Here is a 19,635-nt window from a genome sequence, read left to right on the forward strand (position 1 = left end):
CACCCTCAGCACTCTGTATAGCCACTGGGTTCCTACTTCTCCTGCTGCTCGTATCATATCCACTGTTACTTCGTCCCCACCTGGTGCCTTGCCATTCCCCCCTGCAAATCGCACACTGCACTAGTCCCCTACAATTTAGAACTACTTAAACCAAACTAACCTAAGGACATCACACACATCCATACCCAAGGCAGGATTCGAACCTGCGACCGTAGCGGTCGCGCGTTTCCGGACTGTAGCGCCTAGAACCGCTTGGACACTCCGGCCGGCTGCCAGAGTGGTGAGATGGACGTTGGGGAGGTCGCTAAAGTGTAAATTGCGGTACTGACTGAGGTGCCAATTTTATTTTGTCCACATAATAATCGACCAGAATATTACTGCACCTAGGGTACTTGATCAGCTTATCGAGAGTGATTTACAGTGTATGCCCAACTGGACTGAAAGCATTGGCAGTGCAATGCATTTTCCTTAATCATCATTGTACTTGTTTACTGTAACGTCACTGCGTGCTCCCGATAACGGCAAGGTGCAATACCATCGTGGTTGATTAGTACATAGGTTGATAGAGAAATCCTCGGCGCTCGTTGATATAGCTATCTTTTAAATCTTTTCGTTCGTTGTTTCTGCTAGAAGTACAGGTTTTGAGTTTTTTCCCTGTAAACCATGAATACATTAAAGTATATTTTATTGATTGTGTGAGCGGCTATTTTTCACTTACTTGAACAGCTGATAACAATGACAATAAAATTTGTACAATCTTAAATTAGTTTTGTCGTAACGAAATCTGTCTCACACAAAACCACTGACGCACTGCACTCGCAACACTTGCGACTGGGCGAGCATGCTGTGCTCCATACCCTTAGAAAGTTCTATAATCTTAATCCGTACTTTTCGGCTACTATGTAACAAAGTCAACAAAATTGCACAGAATCTGAATGGATAGGACTTGTCTCTGAACCACATAATGTTGACTGACAGTCTGCTAAAAGTTTGTTCTACACGGAAGGTTTACGTTTACTGGCTAAGTGAGGTAAGTTATTTAGAAAATGTTGCTTTTATTGTGGTCTTCAAAGCGAAGTCTGGTTTGAAGCAACTCTCCACGCTAAGCTATTTTGTGTTAGCTTCTCCATTTAGTACATGATTTTGATATACTGATCTATGAATCGTTTTCGTATCGATTGTGATACAGCGGTGTTCGATAACTAGGAGCTCCAAATGTCTTCCGATTCTCGGTTCTTCGCGTAGAAATGGTCTGCCATTCGTTCTTCGTTATTCAGACTTGTTCGAGAAGGGAAGTTTTTGTACGAGCCAACAACCGTGACATATGTTGGGGAATTGTCACCATAATTTCCACCAACTGCACATGAATTGTTGCACCCTTGTTCTTCTTCTGATGTCGAGAACGAACTACAACACGATACCCCAGTTCATCAGTGGGGCATGCCATTGGCTTATGTAGAACTAGGGAATAGAAAAGCATCAAAGGACTTGAGATGTGGTGCTATAGACGAATGTTGAAAATTATGTGGAGTGATAAGGTATGGAATGCGGAGGTTCTTGCACAATCGGAAGGAAAAGAATATGTGAAAAGCACTGACAAGGAGAAGGGACAGGATAATAGGACATTTGTTAAGACATCGGGGAATGACTTCCGTGGTACTAGAGGGAACTGTAGAAGGAAAAAGCTGTAGAGGAAGACAGAGATTGGAATACATCCGAGAAAAAGGAGGGTTTACTACTGAAATGTAACAAGGGGATTTCGCTGTGTAGCAGGTGTGTATTTGCAAATGAAAAAAAAAATACTTTATTTCTCCTAGGTGCTAATTTAACTATTATGACCATCCCTAGCAAGGTGCTTTACTTTTCAGGTAACGAAATAGAAATCATGCCCACAGGCGCGGCTTAAAAGGAGGAGGAGGAGGGGGCGTGGGCAGGAAGGAGGAGAGGGTTGTCACATATGTTACTGCTACACCTCCTCCTAATATATCTTGTCATTGCCGTCCCCTTCACTTTTAACGAGCCACAAGCAACTAATATTCATCAAAAATAACAATGCATTATTATTATTATTATTATATTAAAACATTTTACATAATTCCTTCCATCAGTGCTCAGTACATTGCTTCAGTGTAACTTCCAAGAAATTGTAGTTCAGATACCAGCATAGCAAAGATAATACGAATAAACGTTTCCTTCATGTTTTGTTTTGAATGTTGTTACCAACTGTTGAATGTTATTGCCAACTGTAGTGTGTGTGTGTGTGTGTGTGTGTGTGTGTTTGTGTGTGTGTATGTGTGGGTATATGTGTGAATTGGTATATGTTTCTGAATATTTAATTGTTTCTATGTGAACATGTAATTTTTTGAATTTTTTACTTGATATTAGTATTTTAAGCTTTTTTTGTATTTGCTATCGTTCATCACCTGTTCGTATTTCACAATAGTTTTCTGGATATATGTGAACCTCTATGTTGCATTTTAAAACTATTGCATATCTGTTATCATATTTAGCAGAGAGTTTATGTTCATATGTATCTGGACAAATAACCATAATGAATGTCGTGTTCCAATGCAAGAAAACTATCACAACCAGAAAGCTGTTGCAAGAAACCAGCATGTGATAAACGAAAGCAAGGTACAGTATAGAAATATACATGGTGTTATTAGTACAGGTACAGATGTGATTGGTAGCTTAATATGTACCTACTTCAGTGTGTTACTTGCTTTTCCTCTGCGTCTTTGATAGTCTTCCTGCAAACACAGCAGATAGTTTACTACCTGCTGTTTTCTGCACAGTTGCAACTGTACTGCGAAGTGAACTGTCAATGTCAGTATATACTATCAGGTCGCGTCCATGCGTCCGTACTTCAATACCTGTCCTGCTGTCCTTGGGAAATTAAACGGTAATGGCTTGCTTGTGCCACATTTATTTGCAGGTACCAACCAAACCAAACACATACTACTCGTAATAGCTGTAATAGCATGTTAAATGAAGTGAATAATGACACAATGTTGTTTACTACGCTGTCCTTAGTCATAAATAGAAATACACCCCTAGCACCCGTGTGTATATAAAACGAAAAATTTGAAAAAAATTCAGATATAGATGTACAGATCTAATACCAACTGACACCTGACACACATTTGCACTTGCACAAATAAACACAGACACAGGATCACACACACACACACACACACACACACACACACACACACACACACACAAATGGTTCAAATGGCTCTGAGCACTATGGGACTTAACTGCTGAAGTCATCAGTCTCCTAGAACTTAGAACTAATTAAACCTAACTAACCTAAGGACATCACACACATCCATGCCCGAGGCAGGATTCGAACCTGCGACAGTAGCAATCGCGCGATTACGGACTGTGGCGCCTAGAACTGCTCGGCCACTCCGGCCGGCCACGCACACACACACACACACACACACACACACACACACACAGCCACAGACCATACATGTTACACACATTCGGGAATTGGCTACGACATTCAAGAGTTGGCAATAACATTCAATAGTTAGTAACAACTTTGAAAAAGAAATGAAGGAAATGTGTGTCCATTTTGTCAGTGCTGTGCTAGTGATAATCTGAAAGCAAATATACTGCTTTAAAACCAGAAGAGAGCAGCAACGAGGAACCTTGTAATCATATGTTTGGAGAATTATTAAGTTATATTAAATTAGAAAGTGGCAAAAGTGTTTCTAACATGAAAATACAGTTTCTAATACGTAAAATAAAATACGATACACATAAATAGATATATATTACAACCCACATACGATGCTTTTCAAAAAATAAAGCCTAATAGATGACACTTAGTTGTAGTTCATTTTCTTGACTACTTTTTACTTTCAAAAATACATTAAGTTCTCAGCCTTTGATATTTTTTGTAATTAACTGTTGTGTAATTCGGTTATTTTTGTTATAATTTCGCAAATGGGCATAAGTCACCGTCCAACCCCGATAGGCGGCACAGTTGTGTTCTATTTTCGCAGCAGTAATGTAAGGCACTGATGTTGTTCATTGCAAGGTATACGCACCAAATGCTGGAACATTTTTAATTTTTAATTTTTGACTCGAGCATGTCTACTCGAAATCTTGACGATTGCCTTCTCGCAATATAACTTTACGTAAGTAACCTTTCTATGTTTCTGTCAAACGTTTTTCTATGCATTACCTTGTAGAGTTGTCAAAATTTCGTTCTGACGAAGACGGCCTTAGAGATTTCGAAACCTAGGTCGAGTATTAAGAAATTACTTGCAATCCATTGGCTGTGTTATTTCTTCATTCTAACTGCACATAGCATGATAAAATTGGTTTCATTCAGCTGCATATTGACGTACCTCATGTGACAAGTACCAACCTTATATTACACGCGTCTGAGAATGACAGGACAACAGAAGTAACAGATATTGGGGATATCATATCACCCCACTACCCTCATCACCCTGTATCCTCACCTGCCAATATTTTCTTTTTTTTTTTTATCATTCAACAGTCTTCTACCTGGTTTGATGCTGCCCGCCACGGATTCCCCTCCTGTGGCAACCAGTTCATCTAGTAGTAGCACTTGGAACCTACGTCCTCAGTTGTTTGGTGGATCTATTCCTATCTCTGTCTTCCTCAACAGTTTTTGCCCTCTACAGACTCCTGTAGTACCATGGAAGTCATTCCCTGATGTCTTGTCAGCGTTTTCCACATATTCCTTTCCTCCCCGATTCTGTGCAGAATCTCCTCATTCCTTATCTTATAATTTCACCTAATTTTCAACATATGTCTGTAGCACCACATCACAAATGCTTCGATTCTTTTCTGTTCCGGTTTTCACACAGTCCATGTTTCGCTACCGTACAATTCTGTGCTCCAAACGTAGATTCTCAGAAATTTCTTCCTTCCCAAATTAAAGCCTATCTTTGATAGTAGTGGACTTCTGATGGCCAGGAATGCCCTTTCTGCCAGTGCTGGTCTGCTTTTGATGTCCTCTTTGCTCCGTCCGTCACTGGCTATTTTACTGCCTGCGTGCAGAATTCCTTATCTACTTCGTGACCATTAATCCTGATATTAAATTTCTCTCTATTCTCTTTTCTACTACTACTCACAACTTTCGTCTTTATTCGATTCACTCTGAATCAATATTCTTTTGTTCATTCCATTCAGCAGATCATGTAATTCTTCTTCAGTTTCACTGAGGATAGCAAATGGCTCTGAGCACTATGGGACTTAACATCTGAGGTCATCAGTCCCCCAAAACTTAGAACTACTTAAACCTAACCAACCTAAGGACATCACACACATCCATACCCGAGGCAGGATTCAAACCTGCGACCGTAGCGGTCGCGCGGTTCCAGACTCAAGCGCCTAGAACCGCTTGGCCACACCGGCCGGCTGAGATATCAATGTCATCAGCGAATCGTATGTTTGATAGGTTTCCATCTTGAATTTTAATCCTGCTTCTGAACTTTTATTTTCGTCATTGCTTCTTCGACGTATATATTGAACAGTAGGGGCGAAAGACTATATACCTCTCTTACAATCTTTTATTATTCTGTCTTGGCTCTTGCACATATTGTATAGTACCTATCTTCTCTATAGCTTGCCCGTATTTTTCTGAGAATTTCGAACATCTTGCACCATTTTACATTGTCGAACGCTTTTTCCAGGTCGACAAATCCTATGAACGTGTCTTGATTTTTGTTTAGTCTTGCTTCCACCATCAACCACAACGTCATAATTGCCTCTCTGGTGGCTTTACCTTTCCTAAAGCCAAACTAATCGTCATCTCACACATCCTCAATTTTCTTTTTAGTTCTTCTGTATATTATTCTTAGCTGTTAAGCTAATTGTCCGATAGTTCTCGCACTTGTCAGCTCTTGCAGTGTTCGGAATTGTGTGGATGATATTTTTCTGAAAGTCAGATGGTATGTCGCCAGACTGATACATTTTTCACACTTCCCCCAAGGACATTAAATGAAACAACAAGTTTACTGTTACCAGTCACCGTTTTATTTATTTCCACGACGCGTTTCAAAGGTTTTAACCTCCATCATCAGGTGGATTTACATTAGCTGGTATGACATTTGTGTGTGCGTTGTGTTACGATTTTTTTGAGGAACTTGTGGCACTGCCTAGTGGAGAAACAAGACACTATTTCAGAACATGGTTTTGAATTTCATCTGACAAAAATTAAACTGATATCTTAGTACCTCCAGTGGTCACAGGTTCCTTTCGCTGTCGTAACACATCACATGTATAATAATAATTTCAACAACACATACCACAATCCACAACTCCTCTTGCCACCCCGCAGCACACAAAATGGCAGCACTCCAGTACATGATTAATAGAGCTATCCAACTACCACTCTCTGAAGACAAATGTGAGCAAGAAATTAAAATAATAAAACAAACAGATATTGAAAATGGTTATAACAGCTCCGTAGTAGACACCTTAAACACTCAATAATGGCAAAGCAATCACAACACAAAAAACAAAAAGAAAATAACATCTTCCATACAATCCCCTTTCTAGTTAACATTTCATACCAGATTGCCAATGTCTTCAAACGAAAAGGCATAAGCATATCCTTTACAACAGACAATAAGATTAGTCAGAAGGTACCCCACAATACCGGCACACGAAACCCACTTCATCACACAGGTGTGTACAAAATTGAATGTTTGGACTGTGACTGCTTGTACATAGGCCAGACGGGCAGTTCATTTGAGATTAGATTCAAGGAACACATGGCAGCGCTAAAAAACAAAAAATACCACACATCAGCAATAGCTACCCACCTGCATGAAACAAAACACCATGTTAACAAGTATTATCATCCTACACATCCAACCAAAAGGCAGAAAACTAGACATCCTCGAAACACTCCAAATATACAAACACCAAACGAAACAACCGGAATCCATCTTAAATGACAAAAATGTCAATATTTACAATAGTATCATCTCTGTTTTCAGCAACTGCCTACATTCTTAAAATGCACGCACACACACACACACCCACCCACCCACCCACCCACCCACCCACACACACACACAGGTGCACAAACCTTAATATTTACCATAAATATTGACAGCCGCCAAGAGTACAAGAGATTGACATCATTTACAGATAATTCACCACACCAACAGGTTGTACCCCTTGTCAGCTTGAAACTGTATGTACAGCAACTACTGGCCCAAACTGTATATCTATCTGCATATTTTATAGCATTAACCAATGTTTTACCCCAACCTTTAGGCAGCTAATATATGTAACATGTAATCTTAAGACCCCTTGCAACGTAAATGTTTGCTCTCTTATAATCACTCTTTCCACCCTTTGTCTCTCTCTCTCTCTCTCTCTCTCTCTCTCTCTCTCTCTCTGACTTTCTCTCTCTATTCCTGTCCCTCTCCCTCCGGCATCTCACATCTGTCTATTAATCCCAATAAAATAGTGTCATCCATGTATGATTTTACTACTGTAGCCAATATGATTATTGTGCTTCAAGTCTGTAACATGTCACCTGATTGTTATTAACAAGTATGAAGCTTAAGCCATTTTAACATTTCACCTGATTGTATAAACGAGTGAGAATGTTAAGCTGTTTTAACTTGTCAAAATTGGATTTATATGCCACCTGAAGTACACAGACATATATTCGACACCTCAAAACTCACCTCCAAATGCTTTAAACAATTATTTCTGTTATAATGTTGTTACGATGTATATTCTTTGCACTTTGCGATTATGTCTTCTCTTCTGCTATACGAACCTTGCATCCAGCAAATTCCAGACGCCATATTTGCGTAAAAATGTGGCATTATACATGTGATGTGTTACGACAGCGAAAAAAACCTGTGACCACTGGAGGTACTCTAGTTTACTTATTTATGTTTACCATTAGATATCAGTTTAATTTTTGTCAGATGAAATCCAAAACCATGTTCTGAAATAGTGTCTTGTTTCTCCACTAGGCAGTGCCACAAGTTCATCCAAAAAATCGTAACACAACACAACACACACACACAAATGTCATACTAACTAATGCAAATACACCCGATGATGGAGGTTTAAACCTTTGAAACGTGTCGTGGAAATAAATGAAACGGTGACTGGTAACAGTAAACTTGTTGTTTAATGTAATGTCAATAACAGTCACGATAAAGCCTAACCTAAAATGTTCGGATTTAAAATTCCCCCCATGATTTTAGAAATTCTGAAGGAATATTATCTGTCACTTCATCCTTATTTGACCTTAAATCCTCCGGCGAGTACAGCGTGTTTATAAGAGCGTGTACCTGCCGCAGGTGGGCAGCACGGCGTGAGGCGGTTAGCGGCATCGCGCTGCGTGGTTGGCGAGTGGAGCGAGTGGTCCGACTGCAGCGCCTCTTGCGGAGCCGGCGAGTCGCGCAGGAGCCGCGCCGTGCTGAGGACGGGCGCGCGGCCGTGTCCGGCGCTGTCCGAGGCGCGGCCGTGCGCCGGCGTCGCCGCCTGCACGCGCCGCTTCTTCTCCTGGTGACGGGCCTCGCCCCCGCCGCCGCCCCCGCCCTCACATCTCCCACCGACCACTGCCTCCGCTGCCGTCACACCTCACCGTGGCCGACCGATTTACTGCTGACACGAGCGTTAGCCGTCTGTTTTTCCGTAACTGCAGTCGAGACAGTCTTCTTACTCTGTAGACGAACTGTAATGTGGCTGTTTACTACTACGTCATCGCAACGCACGTTTTACAGAAATCATTTAGAATTTAATTTCGCCACGTTCCTTTTTCGTTGTCAGGATGAAATTGATGCGGATATCAAGCATCGTGAATAGAAATAAGGAAGATAACTGTATAGGTATTTAACTGCACTAATTACAGACACGCTGATACCAGGCACATTTTGCACCACACCGTTTATGGTCTTGGTCGAAAGCGAGCTGAATACCACTTCACTTCAGTAACAGGTGTCACGTGGTACAAGGACGTGATACACACCTGTCGTACGTTGTATCACAGCACCAGCGAACAGATACCACGAGAAGTAGTGAAAGGATTTGTTCCTGTCCATCATTTCCAGCTATTTTTCTAAATCGTTTTTACGAGATACAATCGATTTTGAAAACATAACTGCCCTGTCCATCGAAAGAACTCGGTGATTCTCGCGATTAGAGTAAATCTTTACATACACGTTTCCTGTCAAAAGTATAAATAACTGTAAAAATTGCAATGTTGAACAGATCTCTAAGTGCACTCAATGTCTCCCTCTCTCTCTTCTTCTTCTTCTTCTCTCTCTCGTCACTGTCGTCATCACAGTGACTAACCTGGTTTTTCACACTATCTCAAGTGACCGCCAATCACTTGACAATGGTCTCTAAGGCTACACCTGGTTGGACTTGGTACACAAATAAATTTTAAGTTTTTCCAGAAGCTGACAGCTCTGCGAAATCATGGCTTTTAAAATTCAGCATTTCCAAACATGTTGCTAAATTGCCGTGCCAGTACTTTAAACTCGTCAAAAGAAGAACGGAGCCATGCGAGTGGCTGTGGACTTCCTGTGTTTTGTTTACCAGAGCTAAGATGAAAATGTATTTCATCTCCTCCTGTGCAAGAGCGAGGGAATATATTTCTTGCTATTTAAGACGGTCTGAAAGCTTCTAATTCATATTAGCTTAAGTGTTGTATTGTGCATTTCATCGCGTGCAGTTTTGAATCAGTATAAAGTTTTTTGGAAGAAGTGGGCAATACGACACTCTGTAATACCTGAGGTGGCTCTATGAACACGACAAAATACTCTTGCCAAAATGTAAACGGCTCTTTATACATTAAATGATACCAACAAAACGATAAACGTTTTCGTAATGCACATGTAGAAAAAAAAAACTGATATGCGACAGTTTTCTTCTCACCCGGAGCTGATTCCTACAGTACTTTTGAGGTTGGTCGCGGGGTCCATACCATGAAATTACGTGACCCTTCCTCGTATGCAATGGATTCTTAGAAATCTACGTCTACTTATATACTTCGCAAGACAAGGTACAGCGTATCGTAAAGAGTGTATCGTGTCAGTATTGCAGATTTTCTCTCCTACTTCATTCTCTTTCTGACTATTTGAGGTAGCGAACTTGGGATCGGAGAAGCGAGCTTAAGGATATAACAGGAATAAAATTACAATATCGTGTACTTTTTTATATACATTAGTTACAGTTAACTGCAAATACCATCATTTACACAATGAACGTACCATTTGTAATGCATGTTACAAAATGTACCGAAACTGACGGCCATCAACCTCAATGTAAGCATGACATCGGCGAACAAGGTTCTGACGCACCCTGACAAATATCCGTGGTGTGTTCCGAATCACTTCACAGGGAGGTACAATTCTGGAAACTGATTTCATCCTCGTGTCCTCTGGGGTCTCATACACAAGTGACTTTAGATATCCCCATAGAAAATAATGAAGGGGATTCGGGTCAGGATACCTCGCAGGCCATGGAATAAGACCCGCCCCCCCCTACCAACCCAACGAACAGGAAATACAGCAGTGAGATGGTTGCGGCCATACACACTGAACTGAGGCGGTGCACCGTCATGCTGTATCCAATACCTCTCACGAACAACCAAGGGTACGTTCTCCGACAACTCAGGTAGAACTCTTTGCACGAAATTCAAGTACAGGCGGACGTTCAGATGGCATCATGCCGTCGTAGTAATCAGATTTGACCTCCTTGTTTCTTTGCAGAAAATAAAGAATGTACATGTAAATAAAAGGTACAGCACGTGTAAACTTGTACGCATGATAATTTTAAGTGAAAAACGGGAATACTAGACAAAGCGGCAAACAAGTTTACTTCCATATCTCCTTCAGTTGGATTCTCTTACCCCACGTTCCCTAACTCAATTTTTTCAATGGAGCATTCTCTATGTCATGTTACATTTTTGCACTCTCTAACGGAAACATTCTGTGAATCTCTGTACGCACTAATCCGTCTTATGATCCCCACCAGATATTACCATAGTATCGGCATAAGAGTAGCCCCGTTCTCTTCAAATACAGGCTCCCTAAATTTAGATAACAGGGTTTCCCGCGAACTGCTTCGTCCTCCAAGAATTAAAAGTTTCCCTAGCATTTCTATTACACTAACGTATGGGCTACCGCCTTGTTGCGAAAATAGCAACGCATCTCTGAATTAGTTCAAATTCAAATGTTCAAATGTGTGTGAAATCTTATGGGACTTAACTGCTAAGGTCATCAGTCCCTAAGCTTACACACTACTTAACCTAAATTATCCTAAGGACAAACACACACACACACACACACACCCATGCCCGAGGGAGGACTCGAACCTCCGCCGGGACCAGCCGCACAGTCCATGACTGCAGCGCCCAAGACCGCTCGGCTAATCCCGCGCGGCTCTGAATTAGTTCTGTGCCTGCTGCCGTGCCTACTTCACAGTTTGTCCAAGTCTCTCTGCAGTTCCTTCTGATCGTCTATCGGAGGTCCTTTCATGTATACAACAGCGAAAAATCTTACAGTGCTGCTGTTCGCCCCTGATAAATCGTTTACGGTATTGAAAACATCAGAGGTGCTATTAGGCTTCCTTGGGTCACATCCTATAATACATCCCTTTTAGCGGAACATGCCCCGTCAAGTACTACGTGTTGGGTTCTATCAATCAGATATTCCTCAAGACAGTCACATTTATAAGTAATGTTAATTTCGAGAGCAAGTGCTCCTAACACATAAAGGAAATGTATTTGCAGTTGCGAAGATGAATCACCATCTACTGTAAATTAGAATGACGATAATGGAAAATCTGTGCCGTACCGGGACCCGAACCCGTCCTTAACAGGTTCGGCTATCCGTGCACGAATCAAGGTCAGACCCAAACTTCCACATGTCATCGTCCTTTTGTCACAACCTTCACTCGTACGTTACGTATATTCCCGACCAGGAAGGATATATTTACTGAGAGTCGAGTGCCTGGTATTTCGTAGTTACTAAAAATGTGGATCACACCGGTGCTTAATGACTATAAACGGCAAAGTGGTTTCTTCAGTAAACAGTTGATTTCCTAAGACGTTCCGCCTCGGCGTGATTATCTCTTGAACAACACATGTGTTACCGCTTGATGGATCTGACACACGTCGGTCAAGGGCCACCTTCCTCTCGCCGCAATCTCCGACAGTGGGCGAAGCCCGGCTGCATTAAGTTAATTGTCCTTGCTCCGGACTCGAGTGGATCACATTTCCTCCGATGTTTTCGCCGTCGTCGTTTAGAAGCGTCGTCTGCAGCTGGTGGAATCAGTGCCAGAAGTGACCGGCAGTATAGAGGGAAGGTCGCGACGTGCGGAGGAGCGGGCCACAGAACGAGTGCGTGTTACACAACCTGTCGCCCGGGCCTGACAGCCTTAATTGTGCCGTAAACATGGAAGCTCATCGTCATGCCGCTGAAATAAAAAACACAGTCTGTGTTGTGACTGCACAGCCGTTAGTGTCTCAAGAGCTCATTGCAGGCGACGAGCTACAGCTGTTCTACACTTTTATGATACCACAGAAACCGTGGCACGCATGTCAACTTGCGTACATAATGACCAGCAACACAAAACAGCAGGTTGGACGCTGTAAAGTCTGAGAGAAAGACTGTAGCCCGCAGAGCGCAAGCAGAAAAAAAGTTCAGTCGTTAAGGGTGTTTAAACGGTAAAATCACAGAAGAATGCATGTGCGACGAGTGGAAAGTTAGAAAGTCATAGAAACAGGAGAACACACTCATTCTACACCTTAGAGCAGAAAGTAGGACACTGCAGCTTAAATGCGTGAACGTTATAGATTCAGTGCGTTCGCTTTCTACAGGAAACGGTTATGAATGATGGCATAAACTCTCATCACACGTATCAGAAAAATTATTGTGGGTGTACAGTCACATCGCTAGTACCATTGGCACACTGTCTGGACTGCATGATACGCACTTATTCAGCTCGCCAGTACACCTATTAATGAAAAGTCGAATTGTTATTTACACACAAATTTCGTTCACATATGTAGCATTCTTGAATAATGTATTCTAGAAGTTCTCCCCTCTTGATTAACATTTGTGAGTTACGAAGGTATAGGCTGTTCCAGTAATCCGAAGTCATGCATTCCAACGAAATCGATGATAAGTCAAGTGAAGAAAAGCTTTTACTCATCTTGAAAATAACAGCTGTATTGAGATCTATAGCAAGAGTGTGTAGAAGCAGTAGAAATACATTAGGTGTTTTGTGAAAAATGGTTTATTATTACAATGATTCTGTTGCGACTCAGATTTAATAGTGATAATTTGAATACACGCTGTTACCATTAACATCATCTCAAATAAGTCAATACAAATTAAGTCTATTTAGAGAATGTAAATACTTCATTGTACATATATATGTGTATAAAGGAACTAAGTCACATATTTTAAATAGTATTTATGGTGATATATTTATAACTTTGTATTATTTATTGTATAAAATATACTGAAAAGATAATACATCTCTTCTCTACCATTTTTTTGCTACTTTTACCGAGTATCGAGAGAACAATTGTGAACAATTTTGCGATATGTAAAAGAAATAGTTCCATGGCATTTTGGAAACCACAACGTTAAGTCAGAGAAGTATGTTCATATTCTATTGAACTTAATTCCTCAAGTACCTGCTGAATTTGATGTTTGGACATTGGCTTTTCCCAGATTATATTTGAATAAATCTGTCCATAACATCTTGCACACAGTTCCGTCGATGCGTCATCATTTCGATGGTACGCAAGTGCCTCAGCCGTCCATCTGTAGCTGGAGCAGGGTGCGGGCGACAGCTGTACAGACATGGGGCTCAATGTTTTTATGAATACATTATTTACCATACAGGAACCCAATTTAACGAGATGGAAAACACTTTTTAAAAACCAAAGTTTATTTGCGGTCCGAATAAACTTGAACAGAGCTTGAATAACAAAAAAATCTTCTTGAAATTGTAATTAATACAAAACAATTCAGTCTGGTTCCATAAATGAAACCCAATTAAAGACACAACACTTTAAAATATACGGCCTTCGCCGTTCAATAGTTCTTCAGTAGTACCTTTTTTGTACCAGATAATTTTCACCTACCGATATACTACTCAACCACCCATGTCTAACCGATCAGTACACCACCTACTTATACACGATCTAGCCACATTAATGTGACCACTGTCTGTGTTCAATGACAACGTGAAATAACTACTGACAGACGGCAGATAGCAGCACTGGCAGTGTAGGGTGCTACAGGCAACAAACTTGTGCTTGTGTCTTAGGATACCATGAAACAGCCCCTAGAGAAAGGGCTGTGGAAAACTATTCAGCATCAGTTTTTACCAAGTGCTCTTTAAAACAGTTTACTAACCAACAATACTTTTTTTCCTCAACAGAAACGAGATACAAGGCTTCACTGAAAAAAAAATTGAGGATTAAATGTGAAATTTCACAAGGGAAAGAGTTTAGATATCCTTTAGTCTTTTTCTTTTAAATTACAGCTCATAAAATATTAAATATTAATAATTAATGTAAGTCTGCAGGATTTCGTGGCTGTTGTCATTAAAGTTAAAATATTCCGGCATGTTAGGCCGCCTCATATTTCCTCTAAAATAATCGACGTTTCGACCCCTTTCCTGGAATCTTCTTCAGGATCTCCCGGTGTCTACTAATGCTAGAACACTGTCAGAGACCAGTGTCGAGTTCTCTTACAAAGGGGTGTTTTCCCGCGTTTATGCTGGAGAAGTGGGAGTATTGGTTAAAATTCTTGTGGCTACCATTGGTGGGCCATCGCCATGGGTTAATATTCCCGCGCTGATGCAGTAGATTGGCTACACTCTTGTGGGTACTATTGATGGCCCATCATCATTAGATAGAAAGGCACTATTCTGCACTTACGCTGGAGAATGGTTATTGGTTGAAATTCCTCCTACTGCTATTGATTGGCCGTCATCATTTACTAGATGCGAAACGGACAGAGCAAGAGAGGGGAAATGTTTACCCAAAATATTATTGTCTGCAGAGGTGACTTGCAGTGCGTTGTTGCTCTCTATTGAAATGACAGGCATTCTTGGATATTTCAACCGCGTCTCGGACCTTTCTTCTATAAATGTTTCTTTCCTTAGCCAGAAAATGTACGTTATTACAGTCGATGTCTAATCCACAGTTCCCATGATGTTCCGCTACTGCCAGTTTTACACTTTGTTTTAGCCGCGTGTGCCGTTCGTGTTCCTTAATGCGTTCTTTAAGAGTTCTTCTCGTTTCGCCTATGTACACTTTGCCGCAGCCACATGTCACTTGATAGACACCTGCAGGTTTTTCACTTTCCGAACGATTCTGTTCTATTACAAAGAATCTAACACCTCGAATACCTGTCTCACCCAGTATGTATGGACTACATGCCACTTCGCATCACCACCCAGCACAGAAGCAAGCAGTGCTCAACACGCTGTGTTCATGTGTCTTCCTTACAACAGTGACGACAACTCGGAATTGGAGGTGAATTTTTTAAAGAGGACATTGAAGGCAAATGGCTATGATAGTTGTTCAGTCGACAGGGCTCTTAGGAGGAATATTAATCACGCTAATAGAATGAGAAGGCGGTTTCTCGTCATTGTTATCAGATTACCATTCTTTTCTGGTGTCACTGACTGCTTTGGCAGAATTCTAAAAAAAAGAAAAACGAAAAAAATGGTATCCAGGTGATATGTGGCTGCGGCAAAGTGTACATAGTCGAAACGGGAACTGTTAAAGAACACATTAAGGAACACGAACGGCACACGCGACTAAACCAGAGTGTAAAACTAGCAGTAGCGGAACATCATGAGAACTGTGGCTCTGACATCGATTTTAATAACGTACATTTGATGGCTAACGAAACAAACATATACAGAAGAAAGGTCCGAGAAGCGATTGAAATTTCCAAGAATGTATGTAATTTCAATAGAGAAGAAGGCTATAGGCTCCCGGCATCGTGGCTACCCGCCATCAAGGAAGTGAATATGCGGCCGCGGTGTGTCAGCGCCATAAACAACGCGCTGCAAGTCACCTCGGCGGACAATAATACACTCCTGGAAATTGAAATAAGAACACCGTGAATTCATTGTCCCAGGAAGGGGAAACTTTATTGACACATTCCTGGGGTCAGATACATCACATGATCACACTGACAGAACCACAGGCACATAGACACAGGCAACAGAGCATGCACAATGTCGGCACTAGTACAGTGTATATCCACCTTTCGCAGCAATGCAGGCTGCTATTCTCCCATGGAGACGATCGTAGAGATGCTGGATGTAGTCCTGTGGAACGGCTTGCCATGCCATTTCCACCTGGCGCCTCAGTTGGACCAGCGTTCGTGCTGGACGTGCAGACCGCGTGAGACGACGCTTCATCCAGTCCCAAACATGCTCAATGGGGGACAGATCCGGAGATCTTGCTGGCCAGGGTAGTTGACTTACACCTTCTAGAGCACGTTGGGTGGCACGGGATACATGCGGACGTGCATTGTCCTGTTGGAACAGCAAGTTCCCTTGCCGGTCTAGGAATGGTAGAACGATGGGTTCGATGACGGTTTGGAAGTACCGTGCACTATTCAGTGTCCCCTCGACGATCACCAGTGGTGTACGGCCAGTGTAGGAGATCGCTCCCCACACCATGATGCCGGGTGTTGGCCCTGTGTGCCTCGGTCGTATGCAGTCCTGATTGTGGCGCTCACCTGCACGGCGCCAAACACGCATACGACCGTCATTGGCACCAAGGCAGAAGCGACTCTCATCGCTGAAGACGACACGTCTCCATTCGTCCCTCCATTCACGCCTGTCGCGACACCACTGGAGGCGGGCTGCACGATGTTGGGGCGTGAGCGGAAGACGGCCTAACGGTGTGCGGGACCGTAGCCCAGCTTCATGGAGACGGTTGCGAATGGTCGTCGCCGATACCCCAGGAGCAACAGTGTCCCTAATTTGCTGGGAAGTGGCGGTGCGGTCCCCTACGGCACTGCGTAGGATCCTACGGTCTTGGCGTGCATCCGTGCGTCGCTGCGGTCCGGTCCCAGGTCGACGGGCACGTGCACCTTCCGCCGACCACTGGTGACAACATCGATGTACTGTGGAGACCTCACGCCCCACGTGTTGAGCAATTCGGCGGTACGTCCACCCGGCCTCCCGCATGCCCACTATACGCCCTCGCTCAAAGTCCGTCAACTGCACATACGGTTCACGTCCACGCTGTCGCGGCATGCTACCAGTGTTAAAGACTGCGATGGAGCTCCGTATGCCACGGCAAACTGGCTGACACTGACGGCGGCGGTGCACAAATGCTGCGCAGCTAGCGCCATTCGACGGCCAACACCGCGGTTCCTGGTGTGTCCGCTGTGCCGTGCGTGTGATCATTGCTTGTACAGCCCTCTCGCAGTGTCCGGAGCAAGTATGGTGGGTCTGACACACCAGTGTCAATGTGTTCTTTTTTCCATTTCCAGGAGTGTATTTTGGGTATACATTCCTCCTCTCTTGCTCTGTCTGTTTAGCATCTAGCCAATTATGACAGCCAACCAATAGCAGTAGGAGGAATTTCTACCAATAACCCTTCTCCAGCGTAGTACAGAATAGTGCCTTTCTATCTAATGACGATGGGCCACCAGTAGTATCCACAAGAGTGTAGCCAAGAACACCCCTTTTTCTGCATCAGCGCGGGAATATTAGCCTATGACGATGACCCACCAATGGTAGCCACAAGAATGTTAACCGATACTCCCACTTTTCCAGCACAAACGCTGGAAAACTCCCCTTTATAGGAGAACGCGATACTGGTCTCTGTGTTCTAGCAATAGTGGACGCCGGAAGATCCTGAAGAAGATCCCAGCAGAGGGGTTGAAACGTTGATTATTTTAGAGGAAATATGACGCGGCCTAACACCCCAGAAGAATTTAACTTTATTAATAATTTACATTGAAAGTCATGCCGAGGCACACCATCAACTGAAAATTGCAACAGAGCAATAGAGCGGCCCACGTCAGCTTGTGTTACAAACCCGCAGACGACACAACGTAACGCAGACTTAGTCGTGGAACTAGCCACCCAGGCGACAACAAGCTGAGAGAGGTTACGTTGTGTACATAAACATAAAGAAGAGGAATGGGGCTCTTTCCTCGACCAGAAAACCCGAAAATGGGGTTGACCCGGTGACCGGGAATTTGCTATGGTATAAGCTTTCCGATTGTCTAGTGCAGAAGGAGACACGACCGGTGGGCTTCGCGGAATCGCGCCCGATTCTCCGGGAGCAACCCGGGTACTATGCGAACAAGTGCAGCCACGGAAGGACTAAATTGGTCAAGTGCTGCACGTCAACGGCCGCACAACCCTGCAGGGAAAACGCCGACCACAACGCTCACACCAGAAAAACTGTCCGCCAACAGTGGTGACCAATTTCTCTCCAGAAAGCCCTACGCTCCATGGGACACACCATCCATCATAACCGCCTGTTCCCGACTACCACCCTGCTTTTCCGCACAGCCCACTTCCTCTTTTTAGCAGACAGAAAACCAAAGACCCTCTAACCGGGAAAGAGCGTCTTCAACTCGATGGGCGCGGGCTATTGAACTCGACGCATGGCTCAGTGGATATACACGGTGTAAATTTTAAGTTGACAAACCAGAATAACTCGAAAAATAAGCTTCACACAAAAAAATGTGTAGGATCCAAAGTTGGTTATTTTCGAGGGGGACATCTGCTGGTGCTAAAATTAGCCCCCTGGGGGTGGTGTGGGAGTCAACTTTAAAATTTCAAATGGGAACCCCCATTTTTTATTACAGAATAAGATTCTACATAGAAAAACTACGTGCCAGATGATTTGTTTGACAATTAAAAGTTGTGTGGCCTCGTGACCACGAAACAAACAAAATTTATCCGAATCAGCTGAAAAAATTAATATTTGGGTCAACATTTAGAAAACTTTAATTCCTCTCTTTCAAATCTCACCCTATGGGGAGAGAGGGAGAGTTTTAGTTAGCGAATCAAAATTTACGAAGTAAATAAGTATTTTTTATTTATCAGTAACCATTTTACACGCAAAAATGAGAACATGGATTTTCTTGAATGACAGTGCCAACTGCCAAGAATCAAAACAAATCTTTAAGACAAAATGTGCGTAGTTTTTTTATGTAGAATCTGATTCTGCAATAAAAAATGGGGGTTCTCATTTGAAATTTTAAAGTTGGCGGGCTAATTTTAGCACCAGCAGATGTCCCCCTCGAAAATAATAAACTTTGGATCCTTCGTGTGAAGGTTATTTTTCGAGTTATTCTGGTTTGTCAACTTAAAATTTACACCCTGTATAAAGGGTGTTGGGGCGGACGCGGAAAAAAGTGCAATCATTTTTGTTTTATGGAAACGGAGCGATTTATCTAATGTCCGAAAGTCCACGATCATTGGCTTTTGGGTCAAGGGTAGAAGCATTTCCAAGACGGATAAGTGCGTAAGCTGTTCACGTGTCGCCTTGTTTAAAGTGTACGTGGATGGCAGAATGGTACAATCCAAAACCAACGCCAAGGCAACTTTGATGCACCACAGACCATAGAAGACAGGGATGAACGACGGCTG

The 19,635-nt window shown here is 42.7% G+C and overlaps 1 protein-coding gene across 1 annotated transcript in view; it reads left to right on the top strand.

Annotated features, from left to right (window-relative positions):
- The window catches only part of LOC126188614 (spondin-2-like), a 245,522-nt gene extending 237,074 nt beyond the window's left edge, over positions 1–8,448 (top strand). The window contains exon 7 of the mRNA XM_049930216.1: positions 8,325–8,448. Within this exon, the coding sequence (XP_049786173.1) occupies positions 8,325–8,342 (18 nt within the window). The 3' untranslated portion in view covers positions 8,343–8,448. The remainder of the gene's footprint in view (positions 1–8,324) is intronic.
- The last annotated feature ends 11,187 nt before the right edge of the window (positions 8,449–19,635 follow it).

Source organism: Schistocerca cancellata, chromosome 5 (genome assembly GCF_023864275.1).
Source record: "Schistocerca cancellata isolate TAMUIC-IGC-003103 chromosome 5, iqSchCanc2.1, whole genome shotgun sequence".
Classification (NCBI taxonomy): Eukaryota; Metazoa; Arthropoda; class Insecta; order Orthoptera; family Acrididae; genus Schistocerca; species Schistocerca cancellata.